The sequence below is a fragment of the Hippopotamus amphibius genome, chromosome 13, assembly GCF_030028045.1.
Source record: "Hippopotamus amphibius kiboko isolate mHipAmp2 chromosome 13, mHipAmp2.hap2, whole genome shotgun sequence".
Classification (NCBI taxonomy): Eukaryota; Metazoa; Chordata; class Mammalia; order Artiodactyla; family Hippopotamidae; genus Hippopotamus; species Hippopotamus amphibius.
Window position 1 is genome coordinate 40308658 of NC_080198.1, and position 14384 is coordinate 40323041.

The 14384-nt window shown below is 63.0% G+C and overlaps 1 protein-coding gene across 4 annotated transcripts in view; it reads right to left on the reverse strand.

Moving 5' to 3' along the window:
• The window catches only part of NBEAL2 (neurobeachin like 2), a 32168-nt gene that overhangs the window by 5912 nt on the left and 11872 nt on the right, over nucleotides 1–14384 (reverse strand). For 3 of the 4 annotated variants that reach the window (XR_009048729.1, XR_009048728.1, XM_057705109.1), the window contains exons 7-40: nucleotides 14176–14261; nucleotides 13794–14076; nucleotides 13525–13631; nucleotides 12920–13000; nucleotides 11407–11490; nucleotides 10902–11000; nucleotides 9835–10436; nucleotides 9621–9753; nucleotides 9415–9534; nucleotides 8889–9210; nucleotides 8566–8648; nucleotides 8357–8449; nucleotides 8004–8178; nucleotides 7744–7877; nucleotides 7208–7367; nucleotides 6868–6970; nucleotides 6547–6700; nucleotides 6281–6439; nucleotides 5915–6074; nucleotides 5652–5737; nucleotides 4968–5480; nucleotides 4125–4303; nucleotides 3871–4030; nucleotides 3493–3630; nucleotides 3045–3401; nucleotides 2808–2957; nucleotides 2504–2661; nucleotides 2231–2355; nucleotides 2008–2143; nucleotides 1354–1514; nucleotides 939–1255; nucleotides 743–838; nucleotides 282–406; nucleotides 58–198 (exon numbers count right to left, since the gene is read on the reverse strand). Coding sequence is in view for 2 of the 4 variants with exons in the window: in XM_057705109.1 (XP_057561092.1) it covers nucleotides 58–198; nucleotides 282–406; nucleotides 743–838; nucleotides 939–1255; nucleotides 1354–1514; nucleotides 2008–2143; nucleotides 2231–2355; nucleotides 2504–2661; nucleotides 2808–2957; nucleotides 3045–3401; nucleotides 3493–3630; nucleotides 3871–4030; nucleotides 4125–4303; nucleotides 4968–5480; nucleotides 5652–5737; nucleotides 5915–6074; nucleotides 6281–6439; nucleotides 6547–6700; nucleotides 6868–6970; nucleotides 7208–7367; nucleotides 7744–7877; nucleotides 8004–8178; nucleotides 8357–8449; nucleotides 8566–8648; nucleotides 8889–9210; nucleotides 9415–9534; nucleotides 9621–9753; nucleotides 9835–10436; nucleotides 10902–11000; nucleotides 11407–11490; nucleotides 12920–13000; nucleotides 13525–13631; nucleotides 13794–14076; nucleotides 14176–14261 (5980 nt within the window). In the remaining 2 variants the exon portion in view is untranslated. The remainder of the gene's footprint in view (nucleotides 1–57; nucleotides 199–281; nucleotides 407–742; nucleotides 839–938; nucleotides 1256–1353; nucleotides 1515–2007; nucleotides 2144–2230; nucleotides 2356–2503; nucleotides 2662–2807; nucleotides 2958–3044; nucleotides 3402–3492; nucleotides 3631–3870; nucleotides 4031–4124; nucleotides 4304–4967; nucleotides 5481–5651; nucleotides 5738–5914; nucleotides 6075–6280; nucleotides 6440–6546; nucleotides 6701–6867; nucleotides 6971–7207; nucleotides 7368–7743; nucleotides 7878–8003; nucleotides 8179–8356; nucleotides 8450–8565; nucleotides 8649–8888; nucleotides 9211–9414; nucleotides 9535–9620; nucleotides 9754–9834; nucleotides 10437–10901; nucleotides 11001–11406; nucleotides 11491–12919; nucleotides 13001–13524; nucleotides 13632–13793; nucleotides 14077–14175; nucleotides 14262–14384) is intronic. The other variant, XM_057705110.1, reaches the window with a different exon arrangement.

A 14384-nucleotide genomic window follows, 5' to 3' on the forward strand; every position in this document is an offset into this window, starting at 1 on the left:
GCCTCTTCCCTTCATCCACCCTGCCCCACCCCACACCATCTGCCTGTCCCTTCGCACCGGCCACTCTGTAGCTGGACGTGCAGGGAGGTGAAGGGTTCCACGCGGATGAGGTAGTGCATCACGCCTGCTGCGTTGGAATAGTGGGTACCATAGTGGAACTTGTCAATGGTGCCTGCTGGGTCCTCGAAGCTCTCATATCTAGAGCCGCAGTTGCGGGGAATCAGCAGAAGCCCTCCCCTTGTCCATCCCCACCCCCGGCCCAGCCTCGCTCATGCACTCACTTCTCTCTCACAAGCTGGGCATGCTTGGGGTTCACCACACCGATGGGCTTGGACAGGTCCCGGAAGACGGCTGGGTTGCTGAGGTCCAAGGTTGGGGACAGATAGTCCTGTAGGACCCAGGGGAACTGGCCGCCCACCCGGGCAGGAGCTGCATGAGGGTCCTGATGGCTTACCTGCCCATTCTGCCCTGCCCTCACCCTCAGGAAGATGGCAGAGCCCACAGGTGGGGGCGTACCACACAGAGGGGCTACAGGGGAGCAGGAGGGAATGTCTGGAACAGGATTCCCTTTGGAGAGAACAGAGGCCAGGAAGGAAGGAGAATGTGGCTAGGTGGGGGGGGGGGGATGCACAGCAGGGAACAGAGGCCAAGCTCAGGCCTTGGCCCACCATTAGTACCCACACTTGGGTGAACCAGGGCTGGCAGACCAGAGGGGTGGGGGAGGTGGGGAGCAGGCCCTCACCACAGGGTACTGAGACAAGTCGTTGTAGGTCCGCCCCGCAATGGTATTGAGTTGCATCAGGTACTCGAAGTTGGAGATCTCACGCTGTACCCATTTCTGAGGGGCAGGGGCAAGAGGTGAGCCAGTTGGGCTGCCAGCACCCTTCCCAACCGCAGGGCCCTGACCTCACCCGATCCTCACACTCCAGGGCTCTCACCTGGGTAAGGCCTGAGGCGCGCAGCATCTCCTGGGGGGAGCGGCTGCTTAGGTAGCCTTGGGTAGGGGGTCGCAGGCGCAGGAGCCACGAGTACACTTGGTTCCGTACCTGAGTGTGGGGTGGGATGGGGCAGGGTTGGGGCCTGGGGGCCTGGCAAGGAGGTGAGGCTGTGGCTCCACCCATCTTGCAGGGGAAGTTGAGGAAGTAGTTAGCCTGATCGATGAAGAAGAGCTCAAGTGCTGAACGGCGCAGGTTGAAACGCCGCAGGTGGACCTCTCGCAGCTGGGCCAGTGGGCGCCGGAAGTCATGGCCAATGCCTGTGGGGATGGACAGCAGGTGCAGGAGTCACTCGCCCTGGCACCACCAGACCCCAGCCATCCCTGCCATCCCTCCATCCCGCTCCATCAGAACACACCCTCCTCGGTTTCCACACGCTCGGCGCTGCCGTCGTAGAAATACACATGCTGTGTGGTGACCTCTAGCCGCCCTGGGACGACTGCCACCACTGTGACCAGTTGGCACTCAGCGGACAGCACCAGCTTCTCATGCTGCTCATCCAATTCCGCAGCCTCCAACCTGGGGGCCAGCACCCACTTTAGGCACCAAGCTCTGGGACCCCCCTTTCCAACAAGCCCAAGGACCACCCTCTCAGAGTGCCACCAAGTCATGAGGTACACAGCTCATGACTCCCAGAGAGAGAGAAGCTGCCCAGGGTCCAGACTGACCCCAGTCCCCGTCCCGAAACCTGGGCCTCTGAATGTCTTGCCAGGACACCAACCCCTGTCCCCAGCTTCCCCTCACTCAGCCCCTGCCCCTGCCCCCTCCCATGGGTCCCCATCCTGGTCTGGTTTGTGTTTCTCGGTCCTGCTCTGGGGTGCCACGCCATAAAAGAGCAACTATCCATCCTGTTACAGCTCTGCCCAACACCCCCACTGGATTTTGGACCATCCCTTTCAGGGCATTTAGCCCCCCAGCAGAAGAAATAGACTCAGGAGTCAATCCCACGGCTGGCCAGCACACACTGGAGCAGACCTGTTGCCCCCGTCAGCTCTTTCCCAGCCCCACTCACGGGGTCTCCAGTGCAGCCAGCTCATCCTCGCCCAGCTGGTCTTCCTGCAGCTCCTCGGGTAGGCTGCTGACTTTGGCTTCTTTGGTCACTGCTAGAGGCAGTGAGGCCTCCTCCGTGGGCGTCAGGGGGGCCTCACCTGCAATGGGCCCAAGGGTGCTCAGCCAGAGAGAGACAAGACGGGGCACACGAGGTTGGGCGGACCCAGCTCAGCAGACCCTCTCACCCAGGTTGTCGCGTAGGGCGCTGGCTTCCAGGTGAGGGTTGAAGTGATGGTTGGGCACCAGTTTTAGACGCATGCGCGAGTATGTCTCGGCACTGGAGAGCTTCCAGCGGGGCGTGGGTGGGTCCCTACAGATATGTCCCCAGTGATGGTCATGGGCAGGGGCGTGGGGGGTGCAGAAGTCGGTAGACCTCAGGGTTCCTCCCAGGCTTCACCCCAAAGGCACCCTCCCTCCCAAGCCCCACCCCACCCAGACTCCACCCCAGCCCCGCCCACCTCAGGGCCCAGGCCCCACAGGGGCTGGAGAGCTGACGCCACAGCGCCCCCCAGTGCAGCAGGGCGGTCGAGTGCTGCGCTGCCTGCTGCTTCAGCGCCGCCGCGTACCGCAGCCCCTCCAAGCGCGCCCGCCTCTGCGCAGGTTCCAGCACCAGCTCCTGCGGGGTGGAGGGGGAAGGGTGGAGCGACGGGTGAGTCCCGCTGGCTGCTTCCTGTGCTGGCCCTGTTTCTCCGCTCTGTCCCGTCGGCCGTCCTCTGGCTCCACACTGGAGCAGCTCCCCGTCCCCCACCTCGGGTCGCACACCTGGAAGGCCCGGCGACTGTGCGCCCGCTCCCGCTGGCGACGCTGCCCATTGCTCATGAGCATGTCGTAGCAGGCGTTCCAGAAGCCTGACATGAGGTCGTGGCTCTTAGCGTAGGTGTCCATTTCGAACTGCGACATGGTGGGCTGCACCTGGAGGATCAGACAGGGAGGGGAGACGGGTGCTCGATGTGCGCCGCCAGCTCCCACTTCTCTGCCCACGCCCCCAGCTCCAGGCACCTGCTTGTCGATGAAGTGACGCCATTCGGGGGTGGCACAAAAGGCCTGGAAGTCCTCGAAGAAGGTGGGGCTGCCGTTGGTGGGCGGCAGGGAAGGCAGCCCCCACTGCAGCCCCAGCGGCCCGTAGGCGCGGTCCAGCAGCGTGCGCACTAGCGGCACCAGCCACGAGCAGCGCTCTGTGGTGGTGGCTGCAGCTGGGGGCTCCCTGTCCCCAGTGGGGGTCTCAGAGGGTGAGGTGTTCAGCGCCCGCGCCAGTGCCGCCTCCAGCTTGGAGAGCACATAGCAGGCCTCCTCGCGGCGCATGGGCACTGCAGTCTGCAGCAGTGCATGCAGCTTCACATAGGCCTGGGCGTGCAGCTGTGGACCAAAGGGGCAGAGCGTCACCAGCTACTCCCAGAGTTCCCTAGGCCCACCACACACCCTCCCCCCACACCCACCCTGTGCTCACCTGTGGGTCCTCCAGCAGGATGTAGCCAAGCACGAGGCGCAGGCCAATCTGTGCCATCTCTCGGAGATCTGCTGTGCCGTTGGCCAGGTGCGGCCAGGCGCCCAGGCGGTCAAGCAGGCTGCACACACCTTCGAAGAGCTGCCACACACCACATATACCAGGCCGGCCATCACCAGAGGTGACCAAAAGCCCACGGGGCAAGAGGGAGGTAAGGTTTGGGCTGGGGGCCAGGGAGGGTTTGTACACACAGACAAACCTACGCTCACAGGTACCAGAGCTGATGCACCCATGACTGCACACGTGGACTCATCCACCTCCCAGACCAGGGCCCTCAGGTGCACGTGAACATTGAGCACATGCCCCTCTGAGCTGCTGTACCTTCTCACTCCACAGCTCCTGGTTACCGTGGCCCTCGGCACACAGGAAGTCCTGCAGCAGGCGCAGCAGCCAAAGCGCCTGCTGGGTGAGACTGGCCAGGACCCCAAGGGGGGCTTCTTTGATATCAGTCAGGGCTGACTCCAGCATCATCTCCAGGAGGCTGGCAGGGGGCGAGGGGCTCAGGTGTCTACCTGATCGCCTTCCTGGCCCCAGGCTTCCCCGAGGTCCCTCCCCGTCCCGAGTCACCCCCTCACCTGCGCTTGATGCAGTCTGGTGGGCGCACGAGCGTGGCTGAGGCCCCCAGCTGGGTGAGCACGGAGAAGACCTGGCCGCGCTCCCTCCAGGCGGCCTCATCACTGCCATCCACTCCCCGCCACGTCACCGAGAACAGCACGTTGGTGAGCAGGTTACAAAGCTCCTCCTCACAGGTTTGCTGCGGACACAGTGGGTATGCGGGGTGCGGGCTGGGGAGGGAGGGAGTCGCTGCCCCACCACCATGCCTGCTCAGCACCTCCGCCCCCCCACTAGTAGGGACAGCAGGAAGCCAAGCCTTTGGCCAAGGGCCAAGCCCGCCTGGTGCTAAGGGCCTAAACAAATGGTGTGGGCTTCAGCCACTGCCTGAGTTCCAGGGAGGAGCCTGGGGTTCCCGGACTCCTACGAGGAGATGAGGCAGTTCACACGGTTACCTCACAGTCCTCACAGGCCTCAAGGACTATCCTGGAATTCTCTGGAAGAATGCCACAGAATAAGCAGAGGCCCATCCCCAGATCCGGAAGCACAAGGCAGGACCCTCAGAGCAATCATGCCCACAGGCCCTGGAAAGTCCCTGCCTCACAGGCTCTCGAGGCCCTTCCGAAACCTGGCTAGCGCCCCTCACTCTGTCTCAGCATGACCTGCCCTGTTCTGGAAGACCCCCCACCCCGCCGGGGAACACACTGCAGATGAAAGCTATGAGGGGGCAGCGCCAGGTCCGACGGGCAGTCATAGCCCTGATGTCAAACAGGGTCACACCTTTGGAAAAGCGACATTGCCTGCCCTGTGTCCCAGATGTGCCCTCCCTTGGTGCCATGCAGTGGTAGAGGGTGGGCCCGCCTCACCTGAGGGTTGCTGGTATTAGAGCTGTCATCCCCACTGATGGTGGGCTCTGGCAGGCTGCCGTCCTCCAGCACATTGGAGAGACTGGAGCTGTGGCGGCCCTGGGCAGTGGGGAAGGGCCGGGGCCCATCCAGCGGGGAAGGTGTGCCAGGCTGGCTGGCTGGAGTGAGAGTCCCGCTGCCACTGCCGCCGCCAGCGGTATTGCCAGAGCTCACACTGGCCCGTTCGAGGCCCAGCTCAAAGGGCGTAGAGAAGGGGGAGAGAGCCTGGTACAAGGCGTCAGGGTCAGGGCAGGGGACCTCTGAGGGCAGGAAGACGTCCGAAGACTCAGGTGACTCCGTGGGTGGCTTGTGTAAGGCTGGCTCCGGGGAGGTAGGTGGCTCGGGGGTAAAGGGCAGGGGGCTGCCAGCTGTGACAGCTTCCAAGACAAACAGCCGGGTCAGCACATCCTGCCAGCCGGCCTGCCGGGCCAGCAACCGCACTATGTCTGGCTGTCCGTAGATGAGGTGGAAGAGCTGTCGGGCCGGGGCACGGCGAGTCAGGGACTCGTCCGACAGCCTTCCCCAGCCCCTCCTCCTGAGGCCTTTGCATAGCAGGCCTCCAGAGACCCCTCGTCACAGGCAGACAAAGTCCTCAGGGTAGAAGTCACCCTCCAACCCCCAACAAAGCTTTCACTTCCCACTCACCTGACGACAAATGTCCAGGCGGACGCTGAGGTCAGCCTGCAGGGACAGCTGCACCACAGCCAATAGATCTGAGAGGTTCAGGCAATCTGGGAAAATGGCCAGAAAAGGCCTGAGGGGCTGACCCCAGAGGGAGACTGTGCTCCCCTGCTGGCTGAGCCTTGGCCCCTGTACCAACACCCTCCCTAGTCCCACCTGCCCTGTTTCCTGGGTCCACATCACCCCTCCTCTATCTGGCCTGCCTCTTGGCCCCAACCAGGTTGTACCTGCGCCCAGGAACAGCTTGTAGAGGCCCTGGCAGAGCTGGGGGGAAACGGCCCCCTCCGGCAGGCAGGCAACGAGACCCTGGAGACCACACTCTCGCAGCCGGAGTCGCTGACGGCTGCGCTCAGGTAAGCGCTCATTCTGCTGCAGTCTGCGCAGGATCTGTGTGGGGGTCGTTGGAGATAGGGGGGCGTCATCATGGGGAAGGAGTTACTACAGGAGGGTAAGTCACTGCGCAGGTGTGTGGCTCCAAGAGAGGCCTGCAAAGGCAGCTTCATCCACCAGCCCGAGGCCTTCGGCACCTCCCTGGACTCTGGCAGGGGCCCCAGTGAATTAGGATGCCCGGGTCGGGGGTGAGCTGAGCGTACCTTGCAGACTCGGTCAGGCAGCAAGGGCACAGGCTGTGGCCGCACCAGCAGTGCCAGCAGCATCTCAAGGTTCCCTGGCTCCAGCAGGAAGACAGCCAAAGAATCCTGTGCTGGCGAGCAATGCAGCAGTGCCAGCAGCAGGTCCAGCGCACCCACCACCTGGGGATACAAAGTCTCACAAAGAGCTGGGCCTCCCACCCCCACCCCTGCCATGGTCCACGCTCCACCCCTCACCCAAGCCTCACCCTTGCCAACCTCCGGCCTACCTGGCCATCATCGCCCGCAGCCGCCAGAAAGTTCAGCACCACCTGCAGGTCATCAGCGGAAGAGCTCCGCACCAGAAACTCCCGTGCCAGGCCCAGGAGTGAAGTCTGCACTGTGCGCAGGTCATCGGCCGCTAGGGGGCGCTCCCGCTGTGGGCTGGGCAGGTCCCAGCAGAAATGTGCACCCAGGGCCGGGAGAACACAGGGGCATGGAGGGGAGAACACGGAAAGTGGGAAGGTAAGCTGGGGGACTGAATAGACCTGCCCCCAAAGCTAGAGGCTGCGGTGTCAGCACCCCAGCACGTCTGCCCCCAACAGCCTCACCTGTAGTGGGCGCGCAAAGCATCGAGGATGAACTGGACCCCGTACTTCTTCCGCAGCTTCTGTCTATGCTCGCGGACTATGCTAGACACGTACTGGATGTGGCCTAAGTGGGCGTCAGCAGAGGGCTCAGGCCACCTGGCTGAGTTGGGTCCCTTCCATCTTCCAAGACAGGGCCATACCTCTGCCCGACCCCCCCCCCCACCCCAGGAGAGGGTCCTGGTCCCCTCAGATGTCTCAGGGCAGATATGTCCCCTCAGATCACCCACAGGGCTATAAGTTCTCAGAACCTCCACCACCACCCTGCCTGGCAGCGTCCCCTCACCCAAGTTCCCACACCTACCCAGACGCACAGCAAAGTCACTGAGGGTCCAGAGGTGAAAGTTGAAGAGCAAATGCTGGTAGAGCAGGTACAGGAGGGGCCCACTGCCCTCGGCTGCCACCTGCTCCATCAGTAGCTGGGCGGACATGAGCACATTCATGTCCATGGCCCAGCTGGGGACCTGGGCGGATGGAGGAGCCAGGGTGAGATATCAGGCCCTGCCTGCCTGCTCTCAGGCCTCCCGGTTTCCACCCTACCCTGCACAGGCAGATGGACACAAGCATCCTGCCTGCTCAGAACCCTTCGGTGGCTCCCTGCCATCACTGAAGTGCAAGCTCTAAGCCTGCTGTGCAGGTGCCCTGCCCCAGCCTGTGCTGGTACTTCCCCCACATCCTCTGGGCCAAACCCTGCCCAGCCTTTTAAGGCCCTGCTCAAATACCACCTCTCCCAGGTGGCCCTCCCTGACTGATGGCATCAGGCTTCTCTTCTTGGTCCCTCCAAACAGTCCCCTTAGTCAGACAAGGCAGTCCCCTCTCCACCTGCCCCAGCAGCCCCACCTTGCGCAGGAGGGCTCCAATGATGGCAGGCCCCTGGCACTGCACCAGGCTCTCCTGGTTCACAGCGTGGCCCTGCAGGAAGTTCCGCAGCATCAGCAGAAAGGCAGCCACAGCGTTCCTTTCCATTCGCTTCTCTACCACCACCAGCAAGGGGACAGATGTGTGTCAAAGGCCTGCCAGTGGCCTCACAGACCTCAAGCACTCCAGCCCCACACCATGCCAAGATCTCCTCCCCCCACTCAGGCACCAGGGACACGTACCTGAGGACTTGCCCAGTGGGAGAAGCAGGCCCTGGGTGTTGTGGCCAGAGGTCAGTTCAGGCCCGACAAGGTCATGTGTTTCTGCAGGACCTGCCTCGGCTTCTTGGGGCTGTGCAGCCACTCGCTCCAGCAGGGGCAGCAGGGCACCCATGCCTCCCACGCAATTCACTACATCCTGTGGGTGGGGGCCACTGTGAGAGGGCGCACCCTGCCCCACTCCACCCCAGGAGACCCTCCAGCCTGGGAACCTGGGTCTCAAGACCTCCCAGGGCGCAGTGCCGCTCCCCAGCCCGCCCTGTACACACGTGCCCACGCTCACACTTCCCGCACACACTGCCCACGTGAGCACGCACCTTCACATCCCAGGTCTCCACCCTGTGGCCTGTCAGGCGGCCATCCAGCCCATGGCCAGGGGACAGGTCCAGGCAGATGTTGTTCTTACAGGCCTGGGGACGGGGGGTGAGCAGGCAGCAAGACTCAGTGGAGGAGGTGGTGGGAGACAGAGGGCGGGAGCCGGGGGAGGGAGCGGGGTTGAGCCAACGGCCCACCTTGCCCCCAATACCTGAGGTGAGTAATGGAGGAGCAGCTTGGTGCCAAGTTCATGCAGTTCACCCTCGGGCTTGAAAGGTGCTGTCTCATTGGGCCCTAGGGGGTGGGCAGGGGGCTTCAGACCTGGCTGGGCTTCTGGCCAAACCCCACCCACAGCCTGCCTCTTCTCTGCCTGATCAGAGGACAGGCCCCCAGGGACACCTTCTCCCCGCTGGACCCCTAGTCTCTGGCCTGGGATCTTTGTGAGACCCAACCACTTGGGTCCTGAGACAAAGGGGTAGGGGCAGGGTGGGGCGGGGCGGGGCGATGGCAGGGCGGGGCGATGGCAGTGCGTACCCAGGGTGCATAGGACCTGCAGGGCTGCCGCCGGCAGGGCTTCGTGGAAGATGGCCACAGCCCCCAGCTCGCCCTCCAGGGATGTGGGACTGCCCCACCGAGTATCCTGTGTGCCTGCAAGGGTGGAGCTGATGCTGCCCTCCTGCAGGGGGGCCACCAGCCCGGACCCCCAGCCAAGCCCTGTGGTGGCTGGGACTGACTGGGAGCGGGTGAGGCAGGGGTGGGTGTGAGCCAGGGCAGCGGGGATGGGTGGCGCAGGCAGCCCCGTGGTGGTGGTCGTTGTGCGGTGCCCAGCAGAGCCGATACAGCAGGAGGAGAAAGGCTGCGGGGCCGGGGTTGAGGGAGTGGTCAGGTCACAGCAGAGCCTGGGGTTCCACCTGCATCCAGTTCCTCAGTGACCCCCAAGGCTGCACAAACCCCAGAGGCTGAGGCCTGTGGGGTGGGGAAGGGGAAACGGGGGCTCCAAGCCCCACCCTGTCCAAGTGCCCCCAGCCACCCAAGCCTCCCCAAACCCCTCCTGGCGCACCTCACTAAGGGAAGGGCAGCGAAGGGGTGCTGTCTTGACCAGATGGCCGTCTTTGTAGACGTGGACCAGGTTCTGGCTGAAGGGCCGGCGCCCGGGCACATGGACAATGGCCACACAGTGCTAGAACGGAAGCCACAGCATCAGGCCACAGGTTGGGATCTGGTGTCCCCTCCACCTCCCTGGGCCATATGAGGATGGAGGCTCACCCAGGCAGAGTCGGCAAAGGACACTTCAGGTAAGCTCATGGTCAAGTACTCCTTCCGGGTGCAAACAGCCACCACCAGGGTCCCAGCCGCCGTGAAGAAGGCTTCAAACCCTGAGCCGCTGCTGGTGAAGAAGCTGGGGGCAGGCAAGCCAGTTACGCCCGCTGGTTCCCCTGCTCACCCTGGCACCATGCCCTGGTCCCTGGCAGTCACCCACCTGTACAGTTGCTTTCGCTGGAGCGGCCGGGTAGAGGCAGGGGCAGGTGCTACAGCCGTGGGGTACAGGCATAGCCAGGCATGGAAGGTGAAGCCAGGTCCTGGCCATCGCTGCACAGGGGGTACCATGATACCCGCCATGCTGGGCGTGAGGTCAAAATAGTGTAGGGCTCGTGCCGGGCCCCCGTGCCGGGCCATGCCTGAGAGCGCGCGGATGATGGCACCTGCGTGTCGGGCATTCCCAGCCTCAGCTCCACCTGGCCCTGAGTCCAGCCCTGGCGGGGGGCGAAGCAAGCGATGCAGTTCCGACGGCCTTAGTGACACGTGGCCCAATGCTTGCAGCAGCGCCAGCAGCTGCTCCTGGCAGCGGGCCCCCAGGACTACTCCCTCACTGAGCGTCTCCAACAGGCAGCCCACCAGACCAGCCTGGACGCAGGTGGCACGGCTGGCAGGACAGCTGTCACAGAGCCACCAGAGTCGCTGTGCTAGGAAGAGTCGCAGCTCAGCTGTGGGCAGTGCCGGCAGCCACCGCATCAGCACCAGCACTGGCTGCTCGTTGCGGATTGGTGGTGGTGGACATGTGCTGTGGTCGCCCTCCACAGCCTGCGGGTGGAGAGAATGTGATAGTTCCCGGGCAACTGTCATGGAACAGGCCATCCTACCAACAGTAGGACTTGCTGTCTCAGTTTACTTGCCCACAGCATGGGAACACAATGTGTGCTACCCCATCCGGCTCACAGGTTGTGTTTGAGGCTCAGGAAAGCCAGAGGTGCCCAGGCAACCTTTGCTACTAACAACAGTCCTTGGCTTCCAGTCTGGGTTGGCCTAAACCCCAACTGCCTATTCCCAGAGTCATCCCGGGACTTGCGAACATGCAGCAGCTTCTGGGCCCCATGCAGCTCAGAATCCTCACCCCAGTGACCCTGACCCACAGAGTCAGGCCACAGGTCACACTATGCACTGGCCGTCGTCAACATGGTCCTCTAAGGTGGAGAGCTCACCCTCTGTGATAGCCCTGACTCAGTCCTGGCTGCCCTTGGGACCCTGACTCCAAGCCCTTGCCCTCACCATGTTGAGCAGCTCTTGCAACAGTCGATGGGTGGGGGGACCGTGACTCTGCAGAACCTCATGCAGGTGAGGGTAGCCGATGCGCTCCTTAAACACCTCCTGTGAGGGGATGCGTGGGAAAGGAATGAGTGCGTATGTGGGCCCCAGGGCACACTCACACCCCATGGGAACCCTGGAGGAGGCATCACCTTTCAGGGCTCCCTTGCCTGGCTCTGCCTCTGGGTCACAGTGCTAGCAGGGGCGGGGGCCCGAGGAGGAATGCAAGGGAATGGGTCTACCTCAGACGCTGCAGATGGTGGTCAGCCACAAGTATCCTTCCCCCCTCCAGCCCTGAGCCAGGATAGCCAGCTCCCAGGACTAATGACCATGCCTGCCCGGAGGGCAGGATGATCACCTCCCCAGCTGGCTTGCTCTGACAGCCATCAGCCAGGACTGTTCTAGAGACATCGGGTCAGTTTCACTCCCACCGCACACCCCTACCGCAGCAGGACGGCAGCATCCTCACCTTGGCGGAGGGGGAGCCGCTCATGATGCAGGTCAGCACTCTGACTACGTGGACTGCGATGGCATCTGTGTCCTGGTCCAGCACCTTGGGGTGGGGAAGGGCAGTCAGGAGAGGCAGGTGCCAGGACATCGCAGCTGGCAGCACCCTGCAGTAAAAGGGGTGCAGGGACAGGAACAGATGCCCCAAGGCAAGTAGCTGAGCTGGCCTGGGGTCCTGGGAGTGTGGCAACCCTGTCTGGGCACCAGGCCCTCTACTCTTGCCCCAACTGCTGTGACACTCACCCTGATCTTAGGGCCCTCTCTGAGCAGCTTGGCAAGATCCACCCTGACAGAGAAGCCAGGGAAGAAACCAAGGCTGGCAAGGGCCCCACTGGGACAGATCACCAGTGAACCCTTTTGTCGCAGCCCTCTGCCCTCCACTGTGTGGTGGGTTTACAGGCCTGGGTCTCCACCCATCCCCACCCAAGCTAGACACACGTGCAGGCAGGCTGGCAAGTGCCCCATCACCCATGATGATTGACAGGGGGTCAGGGAATTTAGGGACAATCAATCACAGGATGTTAGACCCAGAAGAACCTTCGAGACCTTTAACTCCTACCCTGCCCCTTTCCCCTAGATCCAGGTGGGGATTCTGAGGCTCACCCTGGCCGAACCCAATAGCCAGAGGCAAGCAACTCCTTCACCCTGCGTTACCGAGGGGGTGAGAGGTCAGGAGGGCTTGGAGTTTGTCAGCAGGGGCCAAGCTATATTTTGGCTCCATGGGGCCCTTGGTCCCAGCTCTGCCTGACTCCCCAAAGGACCTCAGGCAATCTTTTTCCACTCTCCAGGCCTCAGTTTCCTCATCTGTAAAAAGCAGGGGCCTCACCAGCCTCGCCTGCTTTGTAGATGAATGGACACGCAGGTTCTCAGAAAACAGCCAAATACCACAGACACACAGGGCTGCTTCATGAGGACAAAGCCAGGGTGGGGCTCTGGAGGTGGGGGCCCAGGTGTTGAGCCAGCAGAGAGAGGCTGCCCCATGCAGAGCCCCTGACACCCTGCAGCCTCCTACAGCCCCCATGCAAGGTGAGGCAGGGAGCACGTCATGAGGGCGTGAGGGGATGGGGAACTCCCAGTGACCTGCTTGGGGCAAGGGCAAGGATCCAAGCAAAGAAGTGGCCCCATGTGGGGGACCTTCTTCTCTGTGAGTGACCACAGCCAAATCCCTGAGTATCTGGTCCCTTTTCTCCCCTTCTGTGCAATGTGGGTGGTTGAGTATCGAAGGTTCCTTCCGGCTTGGTATAGCCAAACCCCAGCTCCCAAGACTAATAAAAGGCAGGGCATAGATCACAAATGCACTGTTTCCTAGGACTGGGATTTGGAAGGTAGGTGAGACAGTATGGGGGACCCAGCCCCGCCAACAGGCCATACCAGGCCTGGCATATATCTGCTCATTCCCCCTGCATAGTGCAGAAAGGCTCAAAGAGGGAGCCCCAGGGGGTGGGTGCCTGAGCTGGTCAGCCCCAGGGTGGTACCTTCTGGACATCGGGCTCGGTCAGTAACCGGGTAGCCAGGTCACTGTCCCCCTCAGGGGGGGCCCGGGCCTGCAGGTACAGCTGTGGGGAAGGGGAAAGGGAGGGCACAAGGTGGAGGAGGCAGAGGAGAGAGAAGATGGGGGAAGGGTGGGGTTAGAGCAGGACCTGGGGCAGCTGCTAGGGACCTGCCCCACAGGGAAGGATGCGCCCTGAGCCCACGCTGAGTGCCCCACCAGGCACTAGGGAAGAGTAGGGCAGCTGAGCCACTCATACCCTGCCCAGAGGGACAGAGCTGGGGGCAGATAAGTGGGCGGGAATAGGCACTGCATCCGAAACAGCTGAGCCTTCCTCCTGCCCCTACACTTGGGGTTGGGGAAAAGGGAAAAAGGGGCCAGGGCAGCTCCCCTCCTTCTACAACACCCTCTTCCTGTGGGGTGCAGAGCCATCCTGAGCCCCAGGACCTCCCATTGAAGTGCAAGCCACCCCCCCAGCCCCGACCCCCAGCCCTGTCCAGCCCAAGTGTGCTTATCGGCAGCTCAGCCTCCACATGTGGTGCCCCCAGCCTCTGGGTTCCAGGCCCCCACCCCAGCCTGGGCCCCGCCCACCTTGCTGTTCTGGATGAGGCGGATAAGGTGTTCAAAGCAATTGTTGCTGAGGAAGGTGGCCTGCAGCACTGGCCGGTCCTCGCATGCCAGCATCATGGGGATGGCGTCTGCGGAGGGGTCAAGGGTCAGCCCCGCCCAAGCCTCTCTCAGCAGCACCTCAGGTCAGCCTTAAACCTTCTTCCCGTGTTGCCCAGGTCAGCCTTTCCATCGTCACTTGGGCCTTCCCGTGCCAGTGCCACCTCCCCAAGGGCCCGAGAGGCCATACCCACCGAGCATGCTGACCCGCAGGGTGACAAGGGCCTCTTCGGGGTCCGGGCTCAGCCCGGCCAGCCAGTCGGTATTAAGGACACGGAAGTAGCCCTCAAGCAGGGCTCGGAGCTCTGGCCCCCCGGACGGTGTGCGGCTGGTGTGCAGGACATGTACTGCACCCACCAGTGCCTCCAGTGTCAGTGGCACTAGGCGGGGGTCCTGGGCTGGCCCATGGCCGCAGCCCCGCACCACAGCCAGCAGGCCCTGCACAGAGCCAGCACTCACAGCCTTCTGCCCATTCTCCTGCAGGGGTGGGCAGAGACGGGCCGTGGGCAAAGGGCTCACCCAGCAGAGCGACCCTGAAACGGCCGCCCTCTGGCCCCCAGGCTCCTTCCAGCCTACCTTCCCTCCTGCAAGGATAGCACCGAAGAGGTGGATGAGACGCAGCAGGAGCACAGGGGGCAAGCGATCTGCATCCTGCAGGCTCTCTGCATGGGGGGGTGGGAGCAAGACAACATCACCAAGCTGGCAGGGCTGTGGGTCCAGGAGACCACACAAGAGGGGGGTGCCCTGGAGTGGGGGTGGGGGGCTGGGCCAAGGAACAGGGCTGG